Source organism: Coregonus clupeaformis, chromosome 23 (genome assembly GCF_020615455.1).
Source record: "Coregonus clupeaformis isolate EN_2021a chromosome 23, ASM2061545v1, whole genome shotgun sequence".
Classification (NCBI taxonomy): Eukaryota; Metazoa; Chordata; class Actinopteri; order Salmoniformes; family Salmonidae; genus Coregonus; species Coregonus clupeaformis.
Window position 1 is genome coordinate 32,897,444 of NC_059214.1, and position 26,093 is coordinate 32,923,536.

At 40.0% G+C, this 26,093-nt stretch overlaps 3 protein-coding genes across 6 annotated transcripts in view; 1 reads left to right on the top strand and 2 right to left on the bottom strand.

Moving 5' to 3' along the window:
- The window catches only part of LOC123481708 (nectin-4-like), a 28,046-nt gene extending 26,708 nt beyond the window's left edge, over positions 1 to 1,338 (bottom strand). Inside the window, exons 1-3 of the mRNA XM_045206459.1 lie at positions 1,250 to 1,338; positions 882 to 954; positions 361 to 480 (exon numbers count right to left, since the gene is read on the bottom strand). Coding sequence (XP_045062394.1) covers positions 361 to 480; positions 882 to 936 — 175 coding nt within the window. The 5' untranslated portion in view covers positions 937 to 954; positions 1,250 to 1,338. The remainder of the gene's footprint in view (positions 1 to 360; positions 481 to 881; positions 955 to 1,249) is intronic.
- Positions 1,339 to 10,365: 9,027 nt separating this feature from the next.
- Positions 10,366 to 19,741, bottom strand: LOC123481758 (nectin-3-like). Of its 4 annotated transcripts, none has more exons than XM_045206676.1 (10): positions 19,543 to 19,741; positions 19,164 to 19,236; positions 17,572 to 17,919; positions 16,970 to 17,275; positions 15,602 to 15,701; positions 11,761 to 11,915; positions 11,536 to 11,638; positions 11,397 to 11,425; positions 11,126 to 11,184; positions 10,366 to 10,816 (listed from the first exon to the last, which is right to left on the bottom strand). In XM_045206676.1, exons 2-9 carry the CDS (start codon positions 19,216 to 19,218, stop codon positions 11,159 to 11,161), a joined length of 1,122 nt encoding a protein of 373 aa, XP_045062611.1. In that variant the 5' UTR covers positions 19,219 to 19,236; positions 19,543 to 19,741; the 3' UTR covers positions 10,366 to 10,816; positions 11,126 to 11,158. The 4 variants fall into 4 exon arrangements, with proteins under 4 accessions (XP_045062611.1, XP_045062610.1, XP_045062613.1 ...); XM_045206675.1 differs by having other exon boundaries at positions 19,164 to 19,245; XM_045206678.1 differs by lacking the exons at positions 19,164 to 19,236; positions 19,543 to 19,741 and having other exon boundaries at positions 16,970 to 17,177; positions 17,572 to 17,654.
- Positions 19,742 to 20,688: 947 nt separating this feature from the next.
- On the top strand, positions 20,689 to 24,899 carry LOC121566040. Its single transcript, XM_045206662.1, has 2 exons — positions 20,689 to 23,548; positions 23,635 to 24,899. Exons 1-2 carry the CDS (start codon positions 21,473 to 21,475, stop codon positions 24,100 to 24,102), a joined length of 2,544 nt encoding a protein of 847 aa, XP_045062597.1. The 5' UTR covers positions 20,689 to 21,472; the 3' UTR covers positions 24,103 to 24,899.
- The last annotated feature ends 1,194 nt before the right edge of the window (positions 24,900 to 26,093 follow it).

Below are 26,093 nucleotides of genomic sequence, written 5' to 3' on the forward strand. Positions count from 1 at the left end.
TGGAGATGCTAAACGTGATTATGTTAAGTAACGGTAAATTACCGTGATACCGGCAGTCTTTTTTTTACGTGACAATAACTGGCTGACTCTTTCTTCCAAAAACGGTTCTTTGGGGGAAAAAACGAAGGTTATAGGTCGAATCGTATCCCTCTGGAAAGAAACCCTTTCACACCCTTTTTACTAAGTGAAGAGAAGATGGATTTTCCTTGGCAAAGCAAAACCTGTAGATGTGGGCTCTGCTCTTGCTTGAATAATGAACCTGCCAACTTTTTAACTTTCTAGTATTGATTATCACATGCAGTCTTCATACACTGTCAAAAGTAGAAACAGTGATACAAAGAGTGAAGGAAAAGTTCTTACCAAGCACAGTTAGAGATATCTCTGTACTGTATGCTCCACTGGGGAAAACACTGAAGATACATGTGAAGGTGCCTTCATCCAACAGTCTAGCAGCTGTTATTCGAATAGATCCAAGGTTTTCTGATGGGTTCCATAGTAAACATAGTAAACATACTGAGTTAAAAACATAGTAAACATATTGAGTTAAACACATAGTAAACATACTGAGTTAAAAACATAGTAAACATACTGAGTTAAAAACATAGTAAACATACTGAGTTAAAAACATAGTAAACGTACTGAGTTAAAAACATAGTAAACATACTGAGTTAAAAACATAGTAAACATACTGAGTTAAAAACATAGTAAACATACTGAGCTGATGTGTGTGCCTTATTGTACCCTAGAAGGACCAGAACTACAATTTAATGGTGGGATTGTGTGTTCGGTGGGTGTTATTGTCTGCTTTTTGTCTTAAAATAAAACAATTAAAATCATGAGCTCAATAGTATTACATTTTATGAGATCAATTGAAAACCTACTTTCTGTATCCCTCTGGATGATGAGTAGAATCACACAGCACAGCTTCTGTAACATGCTTTGCTCTTCTCATTGCTAGGGCCATAGGGGAAATGTAATTATGGAATTGTATTACATTTTGAGATTGGCATTTTGTAATAATGAGGACCTGTTAATTGTTTATGTAAGACAGTTATCTAGGCTAAGCTATATGTAAAATGTTTTTGAATGCAATTTATTTGTGCAATGGTCTGCAATCATCATTTTGATGGAGACTATGCACATCTTGCAATGTAGCCCAAACCTTTTCACAAAAATAAACAACCAGGCTTATATTGGTCAGTAAAAAGAAACAAAACAGATGCATCTGTAAATTTAATAGGCAACTAACCTTTGATGAATGCAAGTTCCTCTGCTGAAATAGCAGAGACATTTGTTTTTTGCCCTTTGTGCTGACAGAAAAATGTCCTCCTACTGTATGAAAACACTTATTGAGTAAGCCACAGCAGCTATTGCACAATTGGGTGGATCATGGACGAGACTTCTAGTCTCCACCCCACTCCTGGCGTTTCATAGGCTGTGTGCTACCTCTTTGAAAGCCTGTAACACCATTTACCGTTTATGAAACACAACCATAGTCCTCATTACAAACAAACAAGAATGATGGGACAAAACTATTTATTTTCTTTAAGTAAAACAAAGTTAAATTCAACAACAGGCCAGAATCGGACCCCTCTCTCTGATGATAAACTATATATATACAATAGTATGTGGCCACCCCTTAAAAAGCACAAACATTGGCAGCAGAATGGCCTTACTGAGGAGCTCAGTGACTTTCAATGTGGCACCATCATATGATGCCACCTTTCTAACAAGTCTGTTCATCAAATTTCTGCCCTGCTAGAGCTGTCCTGGTCAACTGTAAGTGCTGTTATTGTGAAGTGGAAACATCTAGGAGCAACAACAGCTCAGCCGCGAAGTGGTAGGCCACATAATCTCAGAGAACGGAACCTATTATTCCATGAATTTTATTTGGCCTTATAAAGTCTGTTATGACCGAGTGTACTTTTTTAAAGAATATCTTCGATGGGGTGGATAATTGATATTATGGAAAATAAATACAAAAATGTGTAGTTTCCAACATGCCAATATTCTACATAGTTTATATTGGCACCTGTTGACTTCCTTGTCATACGGGTCACAAAGGTATAATCAGAGATACTGTTGATGATTGATAAAGTATGGTCAGTCAAGTCCAAGTCCTGTATTCTAAGAGCAAGTCAAGTCTCAAGACAAGTAAAAAATCTATGCATGCAATGACTTGTTCCCGAGTGGCGCAGTGGTCTAAGGCACTGCATCGCAGTGCTAGCTGTGCCACTAGAGTTCCTGGTCCGAATCCAGGCTCTGTCGTAGCCGGCCGTGACCGGGAGACCCATGGGGCGGCGCACAATTGGCCCAGCGTCATCCAGGGTAGGGGAGGGAATGGCCGGCAGGGATGTAGCTCAGTTGGTAGAGCATGGCGTTTGCAACGCCAGGGTTGTGGGTTCGATTCCCACGGGGGGCCAGTATGAAAAATAAAATAATGTATGCACTCACTAACTGTAAGTCGCTCTGGATAAGAGCGTCTGCTAAATGACTAAAAATGTGAATGTAATAGAGATGGTGGGTTGAATACACTTTTGGGTTTTTGTTTGTAAAATGTTTTTGGGATCCTTCTGCCAGTATCTACATTTGAAACCCCACCTCTTTAAGGAATACCTGGGATAGGATAAAGTAATCCTTCTACCCCCCCCAAATTGTAAAGTGGTTATCCCACTGGCTATAGGGTGAATGCACCAATTTGTGAGTCGCTCTGGATAAGAGCGTCTGCTAAATGACGTAAATGTGCCCTTGAGCAAGGCACTTAACCCTAATTGCTCCTGTAAGTCGCTCTGGATAAGAGCGTCTGCTAAATGACTAAAATGTAAATGTAAAAATGTTGTTCAACTACAAATCTTTGTCTATTTATTGAAGCTATCAGACAGCCCTTTTTATTATTTTGTCTACAACACATTTTGATGTAGGCTAATTGTAAAATAGCGACCTTGTAGCAGTCGTAAGGGCATGAAATCAGCAGAAAGCAAGGCAGGTTGAAATGCTCAGAGTGTAGATGTCTTTACAGATATTGGTGATCCAATGGTGAAAGAGCCATATCATACAAAAGTATGATTTACCAAATATACTGTACATTGGCAATAGCCCAAAAGAAATAGCCTATGTATCAGGCTTACCCTGCCTATCTGAATGGACACAGGTAGAGGGCAAGACTGCACAGCCTCCCCCTTGAGAAACTAACTCAAATCTGTCTTACAGTAGCTCAAACAGGTACATAATATAAACACTTGACCCAGCCGGACCATACAATTACCCAATTGGCAATTACAACCAATGAACTGGTTCTACAATGTAAAAGGCAATTTTCACATCCATCAGACTTTATGATTATTAACGATATTTCAACACCATGTATTGGAACAATAATTTACTCTTATTCAACGTTCTGACTACAAAGCGTGTAGCGCAGGCCACATAGCCTATTTATATGCGCACTGAGGTTCCCATCCTGCTATTACGCACACAAAAAAAAATGCCAGAGACGTAGGACACAGACACATGGAACTCCGACATAATATGAACAAAGGAAACCATATATTGAGTAAACAGAACTTCTACCTCATGAGTCTAGCGAACGTTTCATGTGCACAATATCACTATTATTCGAGTCACAAGCAAGTCTCAAGTCACAAGGTCCAAGTGTCATGTCGAGTCACAAGTAGAATGTTTCAAGACCAGTCAAGTCCAAGTCCTGTATTCTAAAAGTAAGTCAAGTTGCCCACTCAGAGCAGGGATAGAAATGGTTTGCTAAATGAAAATTTATCGTAGGCCTACTACACATGAAACAGATAACAGAAATGTCTAAGTGTTGCAATAAACGGTACGGGGATGGAATGATGAAACGCTAGCAATTATTGTAGTATTATACAGAATATAGATTTACCAAATATGCATTCAAATGTATGAAAGCAACAGCAAACATTTCAACAAGAGAAAAAAGCACTCTCCACTGTTGGGAGTTTGGAGAGCGCAAGTGGAAAGCCGCGCCTATGGTGCTTCTTTGCCACAGTAATAATTAATTTTAACAAAAAATTCCAAGACTACAAATCCCTGCAAGCTCCTGCAAGTCATCTTTAGCCGACACATTTGCTAACAGGTACTGTGTAAATGTAAAACTTGCCCAAGACAGATCACAGAATTGTCAATTTAAGTAAATGTAGCAATTTATTTATTAATAAATGTAGTTAACATTAGAGATTCTTACCTTTGCCTCGATTCGGCAGTTTCATCCAGAGCATCGTGGCATTTGTAGTTCTGTATGATAGCCACATTAGCAGCTAATTAGCATTTCATTTTTTTTGTGTATGTGTGTGTGTGGGGGGGAAATACAGCAAATATATTGATGAAAGTCACCTTGTCCGAGAGAGATTTACAGGGTTATGGAATGTCACGCCAGGGTAAGCCTACATGAAACACAGCCCCTATTTTAAGTGTTTCTAAAATCCCTTATGGGAAAAATGAATGGTGAACAATGGTGGTTTGACCATTAGATTTTATGGTTATTATGACTCATACTGAGGTACTCTATAACTGTACTGCAAATCAGCAATATGTTTGCTAGCTCACCTGACCTGTGTTGATTGACAGTGTACTGGTCCAATCAGAGGGCCGAGTGTGCGTTTCACTAGCCAATCTGTTGCAGGTTTTTTGCAAGGGCGATGCTGTGGCTACTGTTTCTGACTGCTTATAGAGTAACCCACGTAGACTCTGTGCCACAAAATGAGTGACAAAACATTACAAAACCTGGCCAGATCATTTCAAGTCATCACTCTCAAGTCAAAGTCATGTTCCGAGTCTTGAGGCTCCAAGTCCAAGTCAAGTCTCAAGTTATTTTATTTTATATCAAGTCGAGTCTCAAGTCATCAAATTTGTGACTGGAGTCAGACTCGAGTCCAAGTCATGTGACTCGAGTCCACAACTCTGCAAATTCAACATATTTTATGCAAGGTTTGTCTATTTTTTTAAAATTTGGTTACCATGATGACATAATCCAATGGTTGAAATTTCACCCTCAAAACAACAGTTGATGACTTTTTTCAAATCCAATGTATTTTCCATGTCACAATACATTGACAAATTACATTCAAAAACGTTGATTCAACCAGTTTGTGCCAAGTGGGATTTTTTTAGTAGGCTGTGTGCTGCCTCACTGAAAGCCTCTACCGCCATCTACTGGTGATGAAACCTGTAGGCTACAAAACAAACAAATAAGAATGATGGGACAAAGTTATTTCTCAAATTTGTGACTGGAGTCAGATTCGAGTCCAAGTCATATGACTCGAGTCCACAACTCTGCAAATGTAAAATATTTTATACAATGTTTGTCTATGTTGAAATTTGGTTACCATGATGACATAATCCTGTGGTTGAAATTTCATCCTCAAAACAACAGTTGATTACATTGATTACATTGAAACAACGTTGATTGAACTTCGATCCAGCGTACACTTTCTACCATTCTTCTTTAACAAACCATCTCCCTTTTTTCCTAAATTTTTAACCGACTCAAGCTGACCCTCTTCCTCACTCTCTCTCTTTTAGACCTCCTCTGCCTCTTTTTGCCCTAGGGCAAAAACCCAAATGTGCTGTGTGCTGCTTCATTGAAAGCCTCTACCGCAAACTATTGGTGATGAAACCTGTAGGCCTCAAAACAAACAAATAAGAATGATGGGACAAAGTTATTTCTTTTCTTTAAGAAAAACAAAGTGAAAGACAACAGGCCAGAATATGTATGACTTGGGACCCCTCTCTCTGATGATATCAATCCAATGCATTAAATACACTCCAATGTTGACAAGGGTAGAATATATGAAACTATTGCTTATATATTCAACAAGTTGTGTTGAGAGATGACTGACTGCTTGCTTTTAATCATTAACCCTTAATACAACACAATATAACACGGGTGGCACTGTCTGCAACACTGTTCTACACTTTCTTGACATGCACAACCACCAATGTGTGACAGTATTTAAATGCATGAAAGTATATTACATCATTAGAAAGACAATAACCAAGTTTCCATCCAACCTCTTTATTCTAGTAAAGTAAATGTCTGATAAAAATTTTTATGACAGGCCTGATTTAAACAGCACAAATGTCGACAAAACAAAGTATGTTTTTTTGTCGGTCAAATTAATTATGAAAGAAATGTCAGTGGAAACACCTTTAATAGCAAATATTGATATAATAACCATCATATCGAAGTAAACTTGGAGTCACGTGATGATGTGTTGTGTGGTCCTCACACTACGACTTAGGAAAGCATGACGTTTATTAGGCTACAGATGAAATAAGTTATGATAACTTCACAGGGTGGTGAAAGTGCACGGTGATGAGCTTGATGCGCCATTCCAATAAATATCAAGTGTCTTATTCTGGTGCTTGGCTGCTATTTGATGCAACATTTGTTGTGACAAAACATTCAGTAGAGTTGAAAATGTGACGGAAACCCATTTACATGCAAACATTTATTCGGTAGATGGAATTTAGCCGCAAAAGTAATTTTTATCAAGTCAATTTGATGGAAACACGTCTCTGGTGGGAAAAAGCGCATGTTGTTTTAATGCAGATTTTAGAATATTCACATGAAAATCTGTCGCCAATTGGATGGAAACCCAGCTAGTGTTTGGTTTTATTTTAGTCCGTTCTGGAGAAGATGTTTAAAGTAGTCAACGTCATTAGAAATGGTCCAAAATCCATCAAAAGCATAATGCATAATCTGTTTGATTTTGAGTTCTGATATTTCGCAGGCATGTTAAGTGGTACAGATGTTGCTCATCCAAGGGCAATGAGTCAATTTTGTCCTGATGGTGGCGCTGTGGGGCCATAGGGCTTGAACCCCGCCATGGATGCTTGCAGCTATTTTTTGTTTTATGGTTTTATTCTTATTGTCAGTTTGACTGTGATTCCATGGCCAAAGGAGAGAGTAGGTTTACACCCATACTCCTCATTTACATCCATAAAGTAAGGTCTATATGAGGTAGGTGAATTCACATGAAGGTTAGTCATTGCTAGGTAACATCATTATTATAATACTGGCGAGCCCATGGAGTAATCAGGTCCTTTCTTGAGTTGGGCTCTGGGATATGACAACCGTTGAGTATCTGATTTTATGGTGGATTGTGGAGGAGGGTGGTTGAGTGTGTTGGAGTATGTGAGTATGTGCGTGTGTGTTTGTCCGGCATCTGTTGTGGGGGGGTGGGGATGTTGGGGGGGTATGGGATGGACCACGGTAATTATTTGCTAGGATAATAATTTATTGTCAATAAATTAAATGTAATACAATGGCAATCCGGGTTATATGTTAAAATCCTACGTATGAACTGCCAACATTATTACGCATATTAATTGATAATGATGGAAAATAAGATATGCAAGATATTTGAATAGATATATATTTTTAAATAGTTATATATAGAGGTGAAAGCATTGGGAATGGTTTTGGCGGTTAATCTGCTTCTGTTTTGTGCGTGGCACTGTGTGCTGTTTTCGATGGATGGGTCCTGGCCTCTCGGGGCCCTAGCGATCCGGAGGGATGTGGGTGGGATGCCGATCACTGGGATGACGGCTCAACTTGGGATGGGGGGGGGCTTTAACGGGGGAATTAGTAGAGAACAATTGAAGGGATACTTAGTAGCAATGCAAATATCAAGTATAGCCAGTTATAATTGTAATGGCTTAGCTGATAATAACAAAAGAAGAACAATATTTACATGGCTCAAAGAGAAGGAACATAATATCTATTGTTTACAGGAAACTCATTCAACAATTCTAGATGAAGTTGCGTGGAAAAAGGAATGGGGGGGGGGCTCATTAACATTTACAGACCAAATAATGATGATCCACACTTCTTTGACAATATATATAATAAATTATTAACCCTGCAAGCAATTCAAGACAATATTATTATGGTGGGGGATTATAATACTGTTTTAAATAGCTCAATGGACCGTAAAGGAAATCACACCACAAACAATCACCTACATGCTCATAAGGAAATCGTGAATGTCATGGATACATTAGAACTAGTAGATATATGGAGGCTTAAATATCCTGATCTAGTGAGATATACATGGCGGAGACTCAGTCAAGCTAGTCGTCTTGACTACTTTCTTATCTCATTCTCGTTGGCACCAAAACTTTAAAAAGTGTTGATAGGGGACAGAATGCGGTCGGACCATCATATAATTGGCATATACATTACTCTTACTGAATTTCCACGTGGGCGAGGATATTGGAAATTTAATCAAAGCCTATTGGATGAACATTTATTTTTAACTATGACAAAGGAATTTATAACTGACTTTTTCTGACATAACATAGGTACAGCAAATCCCCTTATTGTATGGGACACCTTTAAATGTGCCTTTAGAGGCCATGCAATTCAGTATTCATCTCGAAAACAAAAGCAATTTAGGTCAAAAAAGTTTATACTAACAAAAGAAATAGAAAGTCTAACAGAACAGATAGATGGCAATAAAAATAAATAAAAAAAACTGGATGGAATATGGGAAAAAATGCACCAAATTATTTTTTAATCTTCAACATAGGAATGCTACCAAAAATAATTTAATGAAACTAGTTACAATTGACGGAGGAACCCATGATTCACCAAATGATATTTTGAAGGAGGAAACAAGGTACTTTAAGCATACAGTGGGGGGGGAAAGTATTTAGTCAGCCACCAAATGTGCATGTTCTCCCACTTAAAAAGATGAGAGAGGCCTGTAATTTTCATCATAGGTACACGTCAACTATGACAGACAAATTGAAAAAAACAAATCCAGAAAATCACATTGTAGGATTTTTAATGAATTTATTTGCAGATTATGGTGGAAAATAAGTATTTGGTCACCTACAAACAAGCAAGATATCTGGCTCTCACAGACCTGTAACTTCTTCTTTAAGAGGCTCCTCTGTCCTCCACTCGTTACCTGTATTAATGGCACCTGTTTGAATTTGTTATCAGTATAAAAGACACCTGTCCACAACCTCAAACAGTCACACTCCAAACTCCACTATGGCCAAGACCAAAGAGCTGTCAAAGGACACCAGAAACAAAATTGTAGACCTGCACCAGGCTGGGAAGACTGAATCTGCAATAGGTAAGCAGCTTGGTTTGAAGAAATCAACTGTGGGAGCAATTATTAGGAAATGGAAGACATACAAGACCACTGATAATCTCCCTCGATCTGGGGCTCCACGCAAGATCTCACCCCGTGGGGTCAAAATGATCACAAGAACGGTGAGCAAAAATCCCAGAACCACACGGGGGACCTAGTGAATGACCTGCAGAGAGCTGGGACCAAAGTAACAAAGCCTACCATCAGTAACACACTACGCCGCCAGGGACTCAAATCCTGCAGTGCCAGACGTGTCCCCCTGCTTAAGCCAGTACATGTCCAGGCCCGTCTGAAGTTTGCTAGAGTGCATTTGGATGATCCAGAAGAGGACTGGGAGAATGTCATATGGTCAGATGAAACCAAAATAGAACTTTTTGGTAAAAACTCAACTCGTCGTGTTTGGAGGACAAAGAATGCTGAGTTGCATCCAAAGAACACCATACCTACTGTGAAGCATGGGGGTGGAAACATCATGCTTTGGGGCTGTTTTTCTGCAAAGGGACCAGGACGACTGATCCGTGTAAAGGAAAGAATGAATGGGCCCATGTATCGTGAGATTTTGAGTGAAAACCTCCTTCCATCAGCAAGGGCATTGAAGATGAAACGTGGCTGGGTCTTTCAGCATGACAATGATCCCAAACACACCGCCCGGGCAACAAAGGAGTGGCTTCGTAAGAAGCATTTCAAGGTCCTGGAGTGGCCTAGCCAGTCTCCAGATCTCAACCCCATAGAAAATCTTTGGAGGGAGTTGAAAGTCTGTGTTGCCCAGCGACAGCCCCAAAACATCACTGCTCTAGAGGAGATCTGCATGGAGGAATGGGCCAAAATACCAGCAACAGTGTGTGAAAACCTTGTGAAGACTTACAGAAAACGTTTGACCTGTGTCATTGCCAACAAAGGGTATATAACAAAGTATTGAGAAACTTTTGTTATTGACCAAATACTTATTTTCCACCATAATTTGCAAATAAATTCATTAAAAATCCTACAATGTGATTTCTGGATTTTTTTTTCTCATTTTGTCTGTCATAGTTGACGTGTACCTATGATGAAAATTACAGGCCTCTCTCATCTTTTTAAGTGGGAGAACTTGCACAATTGGTGGCTGACTAAATACTTTTTTCCCCCACTGTATTTTTAAAAACATGGGGGATTGGAAGTGATGCAGACAATTACATTGATGGAAGTTACAATCTATCTGTAATATTAAGCTGATCCACCCCCAAAAAAAAAAAAAAAGCAAAGTCATCCAATGCACACAACCACAGACACATTTCTAAATCAAGGACATGTAATTTCCCTCTATCCAGGACATGCTGTGCAAATCAAAATCACATCTTAAAGCGCTATCTGGAAACCCACTATACAATTGAACACTGGCGTATGTTATTAACCGCAGAAATACAGTGAAGGTAAATACAATGAACCTTAAATGTTGTTGTACTGTTGTAACACGTTTAATAAGAAAACATAACGTTTAATCTTGTGAAGGATCAAATGTGGTGTGTTATTGCTTTCTTTCACAATACTTGGCTCATGTGGCATGTTAAATAGTAACTGCTTTGGATTACGTTGTGTGATTAGTACTGGCAATAGCCTGAGTTGAGTCTTTCAAAGTATTGACTACACTGGCGCTGTGCTCTTCGAGCAGTGTGACCATGAGACTGGGCGTTGCTCTCCTGTAGTGGAGAGAAGAGAGGAGAGGAAAAAAGAAGATAAGAAAAAAAAATGATTTGAGACATAAAAAGAGTAGAAGAGAGGAGAGTTGAAGAGAGCAGACAGTGCTGATAAGAGAAGTCAATGGTGACTTGTTTAAGAAAAGGTTGAGGCTGCGTGACCTGTGTTCGACCTGCTTTTATTGCATAAATTAACACATGCGCAGAACATCAGGAGTTTTAGACACTGAAAAGGTGTCCTGGGGGCGGGACAAACACAGTTCAGGCAGCCACTCTATTTAGAGAAATGATCAAGTACTTTAAGCTACTGACCTCTACTAGCCTTTCACAATGACTTCTGTCTCCTCACTCCGTCCGGCGATTTATTAGAGCTAACAAAATAAATAGACCTTATGAATAGATAATAGCTCAAACATCCCGAAATGTAATAAGAGGATATGGTTAGGAGTGTTAAATAGCCGATACATCCCCTTCATCTTCCTCAACCTTATCATTAGACATTATAAAAGTATTATTACATAGCAAAAAGTATCTGAGATAGGTTAGTCACAGAACAATGGTGGACTATGACATAGTCACATACCCGTGATGGTGCCTGGAACTGGTGAACGCCTGGAATATAGTCCAGAAAAAGAAAACATGGATTTGAAAGCAAAATCAATGTATGATCATTCAATACAAATACATGTTTTCAGTGCTTGATTTTTAGAAAGTGAAGTTACCAAGGAAACTGTCCGTATTTCCACCAGTACCATACGAGTGCAGCAGCAGCAACAATCAGATATAGAATGACAACGAGTAGAACCCAACAGGCAGCAGAGGTCTCTGTGAGGAGAGAGGGGATACAGACACAGTTAATATAAGCAATCAGTTTAGCAACACAGTGTGTGTGTGAGAGAGAATATGTGTCTGAATATATGTGTGTGTCTCTCTCAGGTGCTTCTCACCAGAGGATGTGTGTACATAGAGGGAGCCAGTTGCTCGTCCGTAGGGGTTGGAGGCCTCACAGACATAGAGACCATTCAGCTCAGAGCTGAGACTGAGGAGGTGCAGTATGTCTCCCTCTGCTCTCACTGAAGACCCAGGCCATGGCTGGCCCACTCTGGGGAGGGAGTGGAGGAGAATGTATGAGAGTGTGTGTGTGTTTGTATGTGTGTGTGTGTGTGAGTTCAGTATGGTTGTGTGCATGAATGATCATGTGTATGGATGTGTTCATACTACTACCTCTATCTTCAACACCTACAAGGCCTGTGAAACCAGTTAAGCAGACAGGCAAAGGCATGATATGCCAGCATAATTCAACAACTGTCCTTCAGATATGAACATACTGAAGCTTCAAGCTCATTTATATTGCATGTCTTAACAACTACAGCTAAAAAAAAAATGTACTACAGTAAAAAAAAAAATGTAAATGTAACTACAGCTAACATTTGCATTTAAACTGGCTTGAGGGGAAATCAATTTGAATTCAATCACTTTTTGACTGCATCCCTTTGATTCAAACAAAACTTTCCATACATGTTTGCCCATGGTAAAAGTAGTCAGAAAATGACTTTTTGGACCTGAATGTATTCAAGAGCATGTTGAATACATGCGCCGACGAAGATGGGGGCCTCGCGACTAGCTCTTAGGAAACTTTGCAGTATTTTGTTTTTTTTATGAATTATTTTTTACATTATTAGCTCAGAAAGGGTTTTATATCATTACATACAGCTGGGAAAAACTATTGGATATCAGAGCGGCTGTAACTCACCAGCATTACGACCAGGAATACGACTTTCCCGAAGCAGATTCTTTGTTTGCTCTCCACAGGGCAATTGAACTGATTCCAGCGGCTGACCCAAAACATTGCCAGCGGAGGAGAGGCACTCGGAGTCGCCTGCTAGTTTGACTTAGGAGGCGCGCACACCACCCACCGCTTCCAAGTATACTACTCGCTAAAGTTCAGTCTCTGGTTAACAAGGTCGACGAGCACCGGGCAAGGATTTCTCTCTAGAGAGACATCAAGGCCTGTAACATACTTTTTTTCATGGAAACATGGCTCTCTGGGGATATTCTGTCGAAATCGGTCCAGCCAGATGGGTTCTCAGTTCATCGTGCAGACAGGAATAAATATCTCTCCGGGAAGCTGAAGGGCGGAGGTGTGTGTTTCATGATTAACGACTCATGGTATAATTGTAGTAACATACAGGAACTCAAGTCCTTTTGTTCACCCGACCTAGAATAACTCACAATCAAATGCCGACCGTATTATCTCCCAAGAGAATTTTCTTTGGTTATAGTCACGGCCGTGTATATCCCCCCTCAAGCCGATACCACGACGGCCCTTAAAGAACTTCACTGGACTTTATGCAAACTGGAAACCACATATCCTGAGGCTGCATTTATTGTAGCCACGGATTTTAACAAAGCAAATTTGAGGACTAGGCTGCCGAAGTTCTATAAACATATCGACTGTTGTACTCGCGCTGCTAAAATCCTCTACCATTGCTATTCGAACTTCCGGGATGGTTATAAGGCCCTTCCCCGCCCATGTGGCAGGGTCTACAGACAATCACGGACTACAAAAGGAAAAGCATGTTAACCCCCGCAAGGCTGCCGGCATCCCTAGCCGCGTCCTCAGAGCATGCGCAGACCAGCTGGCTGGTGTGTTTACGGACATATTCAATCTCTCCCTTTCCCAGTGTGCTGTTCCCACATGCTTCAAGATGGCCACCATTGTTCCTGTACCCAAGAAAGCAAAGGTAACTGAACTAAATGACTATCGCCCCGTAGCACTCACCTCTGTCATAATGAAGTGCTTTGAGAGTCAAGGATCATATCACCTCTACCTTACCTGTCACCCTAGACCCACTTCAATTTGCTTACCGCCCCAATAGATCCACAGACGATGCAATCGCCATCACACTGCACACTGCCCTATCCCATCTGGACAAGAGGAATACCTAAGTAAGAATGCTGCTCATTGACAATAGCTCAGCATTCAACACCATAGCACCCTCCAAGCTCATCATTAAGCTCGACGCCCTGGGTCTGAACCCCGCCCTGTGCAACTGGGTCCTGGACTTCCTGAAGGGCCGCCCCCAGGTGGTGAAGGTAGGAAACAACATCTCCACTTCGCTGATCCTCAACACTGGGGCCCCACAAGGGTGCGTGCTCAGCCCCCTCCTGTACTCCCTGTTCACCCATGACTGCGTGGCCAAGCACACCTCCAACTCAATCATCAAGTTTGCAGACGACACAACAGTAGTAGGCTTGATTACCAACAATGACGAGACCACCTACAGGGAGGTGGTGAGGGCTCTGGGAGTGTGGTGCCAGGAAAATAACCTCTCACTCAACGTCAACAAAACAAAGGAGATGATCGTGGACTTCAGGAAACAGCAGAGGGTGCACCCCCCTATCCAAATTGACGGGACCGCAGTGGAGAAGGTGGAAAGTTCCTTGGCGTACACATCACTGATAAACTGAAATGGTCCACCCACGCAGACAGTGTGGTGAAGAAGGCACAACAGAGCCTCTTCAACCTCAGGAGGCTGAAGAAATATAGGCTTGGAACCTAAAACCCTCAAACTTTTACAGATGCACAATTGAGAGTACGGCAACTGCACCGGCCGCAACCGCAGGGCTCTCCAGAGGGTGGTGCGGTCTGCCGAACGCATTACCGGGGGCAAATTACCCGCACTCCAAGACACCTACAGCACCTGATGTCACAGGAAGACCAAAAAGATCATCAAGGACATCAACCACCCGAGCCACTGCCTGTTCACCCCACTATCATCCAGAAGGTGAGGTCAGTACAGGTGCAGGAAAGCTGGGACAGAGAGAATGAAAAACAGCTTCTATCTCAAGGCCATCAGACTGTTAAATTGCCATCACTAGCACATTAGAGGATGCTGCTGCCTATTTAAATCACTGGCCACTTTAAGAAATGGGACACTAGTCACTTTAATAATGTTTACATATCTTGCACTACTCATCTCATATGTATATACTGTATTCTATTCTATAATATTCTACTGTATCTTAGTCCATGCCGCTCTGTCATTGCTTGTCCGTATATGTATCTATTCTTAAATTCCATTCCTTACTAGATTTGTGTGTATTGGGTATATGTTCTGAAATTGTTAGATATTACTTGTTAGATATTACTGCACTGTCGGAGCTAGAAGCACAAGCATTTCGCTACACCCGCAATAACATCTGCTAAACACGTGTATGTGATAAATAACATTTGATTTGATTTGTCTCAACCGATGGCAGACAACACAAAAATCTCACATGATGTAAAATAGGGTATAAGCTACAACATATTTTTAGACGTTTAAGGTTTTCAAGAAATTACAAAATAGTTTGAAAACCCTGTTTGTAGACATTATAATGATATCAATTTAAACTATTTATCTTTTACAATGATGAAGACATGGATGTCAGTATGGTGGAAAATACAAAATAGGTCTACTTTGAGCACCTTTATCTCCTGAATGTTTTGGCATTCGAATCCAAAAAGTAACTTTCTGAGCACTTCTACAATGGGCAAATACTTTATGTATGGAAGTCCTCTGTAGCTCAGCTGGTAGAGCACGGCGCTTGTAACGCCAAGGTAGTGGGTTCGATCCCCGGGACAACCCATACACAAAAATGTAGACACGCATGACCGTAAGTCGCTTTGGATGAAAGCTAAATGGCAAATTATTATAAGGTTTTGTTCAAATCAAAAATGGTACTGTCAAAGTGATTGAAATCAAATGGATTTACCCTTGAACTAGTTTACATAGAAGTGTATACCTGCTCCAGGTGTAGTTGGGTTGTGGGTTGCCATCTGCTAAACATAGGACTGAGGTTTGAGAGGTCTCATTAAGGGTAATGTTCACTGCCTGAGGTGGATCTAAGAGAGACAGAGAGACAGAGAGAGAGAAAAAAAGAGAGAGAGAGACAGACAGAGACAGTGAGAGAGAGAGTGAAAGAGAGACAGAGAGGTGGTTAGAGTTACTGTAGATATAGAATGTAAATAGACCTACACACCCATACCAAGACAGATATATGACACACATTACAATTACAATACAGTCTCTGAGCAGCGGACAGGAGTGGAACGATTAGTTACCGGAGTGTAACTCCAGTTCTATGAGTGGAGCGGAGCCCCATAGGGGAGCTCTGCTCCTATTGGTTTAGCCACTGCCCTAAGGCAGTATCAGCCTGAGACAAAATTATGCACACACCTGCAGCCAATAGGAGTACAGGTGTCCCTATAAGAGGTATCTTCAGCGAGACTAGAGAGGGTCGGCAGGGCCTTAAGTCCTATGGGGCTCCGCTCCACTCATAGAACTGGAGTTACACTCCGGTAACTAATCGTTCTATATCGTGGAGCTCCGCCCCATAGGGGAGCTCTGCTCCTATTGGTTTAAGGCGGAGCGTAGCGCTCCAAAATGTACTCCCTGCCGAGCCCAACACTTCCCATCAAAATGAAAAGGTCAGGCCTAGCAATGGCTGCAACCAATTCCCGCAGTACTGTAACCACTGTACCCATACAGGCGTCACAATATACCGCGTCATCGGTTAAAGACCCGCCCCACCTAGTCCAATGGCAACACCAATGACTAGTGGGCAGATCACCAGAATACAGGCCATACTAATCTGAACTAGCAGATAGATGGTACCTCAGTATCCTGTTACAATACTACCAACCACTAATGGAATGACACAAAGTGTCACTCTACATTGCGTACACGGTAGGCCGCCTCACTCAATCAATGGACCCCAGAGATTAGTGGGCAGATCCCAGAACATGATTCATACTAATCTGAACAAGCAGATAGATGACGTCACATTCTGTCCAATTGTCTAGACAGGCATAGCAGTGGACAGGGAAGAAGCCGCAGAACAGGCTCCACAGGTAGAGTAGGGGCCTACTATAGACATACAGAGACTGGTTAGAGGGACTATTAGGCTACAGGCAGTGAGACTATATACGTACAGTGGATGACTATTGTCTGTGACAGTGATAGAGGAATATACTTTCAGTGGATGTCGATAGCGTATGACAGTGGTAGTAGAATACACTTACAGTGGATGTTTATAGTGTAGGACAGTGGTAGTAGAATATACTTACAGTGGATGTTTTTGTGTAGGACAATGGTAGTAGAATATACTTACAGTGGATGTCTATGGTGTAGTTGTAGGTCTTCTCTGTTGCCAGGGCAGACTGGTTGACCACACACTGGACCTGCTCATGATTGGCTGCTCTGGTTGGCACCCCGAGCAGGTGGCTGAGTACTGTGGTGGTTCCGTTGACGTGCTGGGTGGAGTTGGTCACCGTCCTCAACAAACTGCCGAATGCACCCGTGTTCCACCTCATCTCCGCCTGTGGCTTGGCACCAGCAGCCACACAGGTTGCCAAGACAACGTCATTTTCATCAATTACAAGAGGAACATTGACTGTCACACTCACCACTGGAGGAACTTAGAAAGAAAACAAACCAACAAATTGAGAAAAGAAGACATGCCACTAATTCTAAATGTGGAACTATACATTCACAGCCCAGTGATAATACCGTTAAGGAGAGGGATGTTTATGGAAAAGTGGTGTATATATTCCCAAGTTATTTAGCACTGGACCATTAGGGGAAATATGTATTGAGACTTGATGTGCTCTCCTTGTCACAACTTCGGCATTAAGAGGTTAAAAAAAATCCAGGCTAAATGTGTAGATGAGATTGACAATACACACAGTATTTCTACACACTCATAGTTCTTACCAACCACAGTCAGAGGTATCTCTATGTTGTATGCTCCACTGGGGAAAACACTGAAGATACATGTGAAGGTGCCTTCATCCAACAGTCTGACAGCTGTTATTCGAATAGATCCAAGGTTTTCTGATGGGTTTCCAATAAACTGGACTCTACCTGTCAATCCATTTGGTGCATCAAAGTCAGTAAAACCATTTGGATAAATCTGCATAAAATTATGGTTCTGTTTTTCTTCCCGAGTACTTTTCTGCCATGTTATCTGTTTGAGCTCCTCGGTTGTCTCTATCAGTCTGCAGGATAAGTCCACATCCCTCCCCTGTACCACAGTCCTGCTTCCTCCAATCACCTGTGTACCTGAAGAGAAAGCACAAGCCAAAAAAATAGTCCAAAAGATACATATAGAATAGATGCTTATAAACTCTAATAAACAGAGATGTTACCTAAACACACTGATAAGACCATTATTTGCATTTAGCTGTGCTTATGAACTATGATATCCTATTGCTGCTGAAATGTGGCTATTGCAACAACAACAAAAAAGTGCCAATTGCTCAATATTTAACCCTATGCCCATTTAGTCAGAGGAGATGGCTAAAGCACATACTGATCTGGGTCCAGTCTAGTCTGAAACTACTTAGTGAATATGTTATTAGAATAATAAGACAAAAGCCCTGACACTATTATTACACTTACTCAAGAGTAAGATATTCAATACATTCCCAGATACTTGTGCATGCTCAGCATGTCTCAAAACATACTGAGTTAAAAACATAGTAAACATACTGAGTTAAAAACATAGTAAACATACTGAGTTAAACACATAGTAAACATACTGAGTTAAACACATAGTAAACATACTGAGTTAAAAACATAGTAAACATACTGAGTTAAAAACATAGTAAACATACTGAGTTAAAAACATAGTAAACATACTGAGTTAAAAACATAGTAAACATACTGAGTTAAAAACATAGTAAACATACTGAGTTAAAAACATAGTAAACATACTGAGTTAAAAACATAGTAAACATACTGAGTTAAAAACATAGTAAACATACTGAGTTAAAAACATAGTAAACATACTGAGTTAAAAACATAGTAAACATACTGAGTTAAAAACATAGTAAACATACTGAGCTGATGTGTGCTCCTGAGTGGCTCCTGAGTGGCGCAGTGGTCTAAGGCACTGCATCGCAGTGCTAACTGTGCCACTAGAGATCCTGGTTAGAATCCAGGCTCTGTTGCAGCCGGCCGCGACCGGGAGACTCATGGGCGGCGCACAATTGGCCCAGGGTAGGGCAGGGATGTAGCTCAGTTGATAGAGCATGGCGTTTGCAACGCCAGGGTTGTGGGTTCGATTCCCACGGGGGGCCAGTATAAAAAAAAAATGTCATCACTAACTGTAAGTCGCTCTGGATAAGAGCGTCTGCTAAATGACTAAATTGTAAAAAATGTAAATGTGTGTGCCTTATTGTACCCTAAACGGACAAGGACTACAATTAGATTGTGGGTATTATTGCCTTGCCTTGTGTTAATAAGAAATAAAATAAGAAGAAAAAAACATGAGCTCAAAAGTATGACATCAATTGGAAACCTACTTTCTGTATCTCTCTGGATGATGAGTAGAATCACACAGCACAGCTTCCATAACATGCTTTGCTCTTCTCATTGCTAAGGTCACTAGGGAAAAGTTAATTATAGCATTATATTACATTTTGAGCTTTGCGTTTTGTAATGAGGACCTACTCATTGTTTATGTACGACAGTTACATAGGCTAAGCTATATCAAATGTAAAACTATGTTGAATGCATTGCAAAATATTCGAGCAATGGTCTGCAATCATTACTCTTCAATGGAGACTATGCACATCTTGCAAAGTAGCCTACACCTTATTACGAAAATAAACAAACAGTCCTACATTGGTCAGACATAATGGAACAAAACAGATGCATCTGTAAATGTAATAGGCCACTAACCTTTGATGAATGTTAGTTCCTCTGCTGAAGTAGCCGAGACATTCTTTTTTTTTTGCTGTTTGTGCTGCCAGAACAATGTCCTGCTGATTCTGTAGAAAGACGCTTATTCAGTAAAGGATTCAGCATATTTTCCAGCTAAACGTTCTTCTTCTCCTCCTCCTCCTCCTTCTTCTTCTTCTTCTTCTTCTTCTTCTTCTTCTTCTTCTTCTTCTTCTTCTTCTTCTTCTTCTTCTTCTTCTTCTTCTTCTTCTTCTTCTTCTTCTTCTTCTTCTTCTTCTTCTTCTTCGATGAGGTTTAACGGCGGTTGGCATCCAATAAATGTTGTATTACCGCCACCAACTAGACTGGAGTATAACTCCTTTATACTTTTCTTGAAAAATAAAAATAGACAAATTTCCTATCATCTAACCCTAACACAATCGTCAGTTCCGGTACAAATTGTAAAACGGTCAGTTCCGGTACTACGGAATCATGGTAGATTGAGTTTCACAGTCCGTCACTCACTGACAGACACTTTAAAATCATGAAATAAATACCTCAATAATTTGCTAAAAATTGGCCAGAGCTAATAAATATCACTTCCTGTCAACAAGATGAACCAATATATGTAACTGATTGAAATAAAACAGTTTAGAATTATGCGGGCCGAAATACAGAAAATAGTAGATTATTTGTAATTTCTTGTCCAATAACTTACCTCGTTCTCACTGTAAAATAGCTAGCTAGCTTCAACCAAATAAGCAGTTATGTTTATTTGTACTAATAGGACAAACTCAGGGCGCATAGAGTTTAAAGGAATTCAGAAGGGGCGTGGCATCAGAGGTATCTGGTGTTATTGAGTTCGATGCGCCATAAGTTTGTGCTATTAGTACATCAAAATATTGTGCTTATTTGTACATATAGTACATACTAAATGAGAGACTGGATTGGAGGGAGTCATGTTTTTGCTGTGTATGCACTGTACTGAAGAATTCTACGTGTTTTTTTTGTATTTGGGTGATTCTTTAACTATGGTACTTTTCTTGTCCCTGGATGAAATAATAAAAACTAAAAAACATTTCTTCTTTTTTGTTTTTGTCATACTTACTCCACCCTAAGGGGAACTTATAAAAAATGTATCATGGCTCAATAATTCTTTTTATTATATAATATGAGGCCTTTTATGCATGGTTTTTACTGTTTTCCCTCTGTCCCTAAGCCAGACTTTGTATCTTCAACCTCGCTTAATTCTAAATTAAATATTTAAATAATGTAGATTTCAAGTACAAATGATAAAATACCATTTATTTCAATTCTACATATTATATATTGTGATACATATTCACATTTTCCTATATTTTTCATAAATAGAACCCTTGTCCCTTGGGGTCACTGTCATTTCCACCACACTGTACAAAATAGAATCCTGGGATCAGTGTTTTAGGTTTGTATATTTAGTAACCATAGCAACAGAAACTCCACAGTGGAACACATGGCTGGATGAAATGGTGTCCTCTACAGGGGGTAATGAAAATAAGAAAAATCAAGGTAAATATGAGTAAAACTGAGAGTATGTTTATTGGTCGTCATTTCCAAACAGCTCATATTTCACATGGACGTAAAAATAACTGGATACATTTAATTTAATAATGTGTAATTTGTGTATATGCTAACTCTAAAACTAATATTAGCAGGCTAACATAGCATGAGATTTTAGAGGGAAAGTGGGGAAATGTCATTTCCACCACAGTCATTTCCACCACGGTGTTCATTGTGGTGGTAAAGACAGGTTGTGGTGGAAATGACATTGTTCGTGCTAAACAGCAAATTATTTGGGCTATAATACTGATACTAAATTCAAAAACAGTTTTAACAATATTACAATATTGTTGGTAAATAAGAGAACAATAGATAAGTAGGTTTGACATGATGTCTTGGCTCTTTCTTTAAGATGGCAAGCAATACCACAGCACAGAGGTCAAGATCATACAGAGAAAGAATAAAATCAGATCCACTTAAATATGCAGAGTCCCTCAAGAAGGACAGAGAAAGATACCTGAAGAAAAAGCAACAAGGTGTTGTTAAATCTGTGACAGAAATGCCGAAAAGAGAACAACGAAAAATGAGAAGACAGTGGCGAATTTCTCAACGAAACAGACGTAGGAAATGGAAAATGGTCTCAGCAGTGAATAGTTTCATGGCACATACAACACCACCACCATCACCAGACAACATGAGTGTTAATGCAGAAGACATCCCTGAAACACCTCAGCTGTGTGAGCCTACACCAGAGAGAACTCCACAGAGGAAAAGAGGGAGAAAAAAGGTTGCGAAGGCAAAAGCAAAGGTGTACAGAGATCTTAATGACATTAAACAAAAGCTTGAGGATGCCCTCAGAAAAGTTGAAAAATACAAAAAAATAAGTAATCGACTGAAGAAGAACCTGGGGATCCTAGAGTCACCTAAAATGAAAACAAAGCAACAGATGCAGCAAGAAAGCAAGCAATTAAAGAAGACACTCCTATTCCATAACACCATTATGTCAGAAATAAGAAAAAAGTATCAGAATGTTGACAATCGTAAAGCTCGGCAACTGATCTCCAAACTTGTGGCTGGCAAGATCTTTAAAAAATACCGCCTGGTCACCATGGCCAAGAAGGAGTTTGGATTCTCTACAAAACTAATCAGGACAAACATGACAAGGGCCGACAAACTCAAATACACCCGCAAAACACAACGAAACAGAGTCAGCCAAGAAGTGAAGGAAAAGATAACAAAGTTTTTAGAACGCGACGATAACAGTAGGGCCACTACTGGAAAGAAAGAGACAATTACAAAGATGAAAAATAAAATGCAAAAGCACTTCCTGGTGGATTCTATGCAGACACTGCACCTGAAGTTTAGACACGAGAATCCCGAAGTCAGACTCTCCTATGCAGAGTTTTGCAAAAAGCGACCCTTTTGGATTGTTAAACCAACGATCAAAGACAGAGACACATGTCTGTGTAAGCTACACTCAAACATACAGTTCATGGCAAACAAACTGTTCTTTCACAAAGTCATTAAAACGTCCAAAGTCACCGATCTCATGTATTCAGTTACATGCAAAAATGTGACAAAAGAATGCATGTACAGGGAGTGTCTGGATTGTAAAGACCATGAACTCCAAACCTCTGCCTTCGATGCTGGGGAGCAAACCTGGTGGTTTGAATGGAGAAGCTCTGTGGAGGACAGAGAAAAAAAGAAAAAAGACGGCTCCAAAGAAATGATTAAAGTTCACCACACAACGAAGGAAAAAGTATATGGGACTTTGAAGACACTTTTGGATGACTTTTCTGACCAACTGAAAAAAAAGATGGGAAAGCACATTCACAGCATAAAACACCAATATCTGTCTTTGAGAGCACTAAAAGAAAAGATTGACGAAGACAGTATTGTTCTACAAATTGACTTCGCAGAAAATTACATGTGCACATTTTCCAATGAAATCCAAGCGGTCCATTTTGGCGATTCCCACCAGCAGGTAAGCCTCCATACTGGTGTGGCTCACACGAAGAATGGTGTTGTGTCTGTTTGCACCATTAGTTCCTCAATGCGCCATGACCCATCTGCAATCTGGGCTCACCTCAAAAAAGTGCTTCCCTACCTCAAACAACAAAACACAGCTGCAACCACCCTGCATGTCATAAGTGATGGCCCAACCACTCAGTATAGGTCAAAAAATAACTTTTTTTTCCTGAGCAAAGTACCATATGAGCTAGGATTCAAAAAGGTGACCTGGAATTTTCTGGAGGCCGGACATGGGAAGGGCCCAGCTGATGGAATTGGTGCGGCTGTTAAGCGCCAAGCAGACTCGCTTGTGGCCAAGGGCATTGACCTTCCAACTGGAAAAGTATTGTATGAACAACTGCTTAACCAGCCATCAACTGTCAAGTTAATGTACATCACTGAGGGGGAAATTGAAGAGATGGATAGTCTCCTTCCTGATGACCTGCTGACCATCAAAGGAACCATGCAGATACATCAGGTATCACACATGTCACTTTTGTTATGAGAGTTTAACATTTTTCAATTTATATCTCCACAGTATTCAAATGCACTTTGTTCTTTTAGATTGTCTCTACAAGACCGGAGGAGATTTCTTGGCGAGTTCTCAGCTGCTTTTGTGCAGATCCCCATCCTTGCCAGTGTTTTGGTCTCAAAAAAGTCAACATACTGGGAGCACAGAACATGGAGACTGCATTGGGATCACCAAGTTCAAGCACACTTACCAGCACATCTCAACCCATCATAGACCTGCATGAGGGACTGATTGGAAGTTGGTGTGTGGTACGGTATGATGGGGATCCTTACCCTGGCATTATACAGGATGTGGACCCTGAGGGTTGTGCTCTGGTGAGAACCATGAGTCATATTGGCAAAAACAAGTTATTCTGGCCTATGAGAGACGATGTTATTTGGTACCGGCCAGAAGATGTGATCAGGCTGGTCCCAGAGCCTCAACCAGTAACAAAGAGGCATGTGATGGTGGAGCCAACAGTTTGGAAAGAAATATGCTCTGTTCTTGACCATGAAACATAACTGAACCTCTGGCCCATATGCAAGTTTGACAGATACAGTATTTAGCAAATACAATGTCTATTTAGTCAGATTCAACTTGTTATTCCACATGATTACGTTTGACAGTACATGGATTTACGATATAACACACAGGACAGTAATGTTTAAGTACAGAGTGTTTGCTCTGGTTCAGCATAGGCATATAAGTTTTCAATTTCAAAATATATTGCCTATTTTATCTGTTATTCAACTGGTTATATTAAGGTTATGTTAAGGTAATGATGACATAAAGGGTTTGCTCTAGTTTGTACTAGTTTGCTCTAGTTCAGCATGTAGAAAACAGTGAAGAAATGATTTGCTGATTTTTAACACAAATTCATGTTTTTTCATTTTTTGGATTGTTTTTAATTAAAAAATATTGGTGATATGTTTTTGTTCACAAATGCTGTTGCTTATTGATTTGCTCTGGTTCACCACATAGAGCAGTAGAAAAATTGTTTTTAATTGGAAGTTGCCTATCTGTCATTTCCGCCACACACTGTCTCTTCCGCCACGCCATGTCATTTCCACCACAACACATATTTTAAAGTAAAACATATAAAAAACATACAATCAAACCAACTATATTCAGTGGTGTTGATAATTGTGCAGTTAGGGCTAAGATTTGTGTATACACTTTGAGAAATATATGATTTTGAGCTATGATAAGAAAATGAAATGTTCCATTGACCTAGTTTTAGGTGTTTTTTAGTGTAAACATTGTAAAATCTTTACAGTTACATTTCTGAAAAAAATAATAAATTACAAATTTGAACAGATATGTGTGTGCTATTTAATCAAATATATTTATAACAGAAGATATTTCATTATTTTCTCTTAAAAATACATGTTTTGTTATGTGATGGAAATGACCGTTTTCTTGGACTGTCAGATAAAAATGGCAAAAAATATATATTAGTAAATACAAATCATCACAGCCAACTTCAGGGAAGGTTTCCAGACAGATTGAGAAACCAACTGATACTAAAAAATTGTTTGTAGAAATGTTTTTATTTTCTGAAACTGTCTAGCTCAAAGAGTACCATAGTTGAAGAATTACCCATTTACAGCTGGCCTTCTTGGCCAGGTTTCCCTTTTCTGGCCTCAATGGGTCTTCCTGGTTAAATAAAGGTCAATACAAATATTATAAAAATAGCAATTCTTGACATACTGCACACAACACGTAAATATATAATAATAACAATAATAATATATAATAGGTCACTATAACAGACTCAAACTTCTGCATGATAGTTAACAGTTTACAGTATGATCAAAAGCACTGAAACTAAAGTGTTGTTAAAAAATATATTCTCAGGAAGGAAACAACTGCTAACCGTCTAACAGACGTTCTCTGATGCAAGTTTGTTGATTGCAACAAAACTGGGGTTTTCCCTAACTTCCTTCCCCCCCCCCTAGAGTGGTCTAACAGCTACTGTTCACTACAGCGCCTGGTCACTACAGATATTGAATTATTTTTCATTTCATTGAAGAACGAAATGCATGCCCCACTCAGTATAGTATATGTTTAATAAGCATCCAACCAATCAGCATGTGTGAATAACACCAACACAAAGAAATGTACGGACTAGTACCGTACACACACACACCAACCACTACCACCCCTAAACCCATACACCTGTCTCTTCTTGTTGATAAAAAGGCAGGTGTGCATACTAGGTTAATCTTTAGGAATGTTTTAACTTGATGAGAATTAATGTATTTTGGAAGATGGTGTTGGGAGGAAGTGGAGGCTAAAACAGTTGATGGTTCTGGAGGGAATGAATCTGCCTTGAACCCCCATGTGGTCTATAAGAGCCACTCCCATATCATCTATCAAGCAGACAGAGCACAGCCACAAAGACCCCACAGGAAACAGCTTGTGCCTGTGTGTTCCTAGTTCCAAGGCTGAAATCAAAACAGATTGATTTTATTTGTCACATGCGCCAAATACAACAGGTGTAGACCTTACA

Excerpts from the sequence above, each read along its gene's own strand:
- LOC123481758 (XM_045206676.1), bottom strand. The coding sequence starts at position 19,218 with ATGTTATGGAAGCTGTGCTGTGTGATTCTACTCATCATCCAGAGAGAT. Across the intron at positions 17,276-17,571 it reads GATACCTCTGACTGTGGTTG|TTCCTCCAGTGGTGAGTGTG; the intron begins GTAAGAACTATG and ends TTTCTTTCTAAG. Across the intron at positions 11,639-11,760 it reads CTATGTACACACATCCTCTG|AGACCTCTGCTGCCTGTTGG; the intron begins GTGAGAAGCACC and ends CTCTCCTCACAG.
- LOC121566040 (XM_045206662.1), top strand. The coding sequence starts at position 21,473 with ATGGCAAGCAATACCACAGCACAGAGGTCAAGATCATACAGAGAAAGA. Across the intron at positions 23,549-23,634 it reads GAACCATGCAGATACATCAG|ATTGTCTCTACAAGACCGGA; the intron begins GTATCACACATG and ends TTGTTCTTTTAG.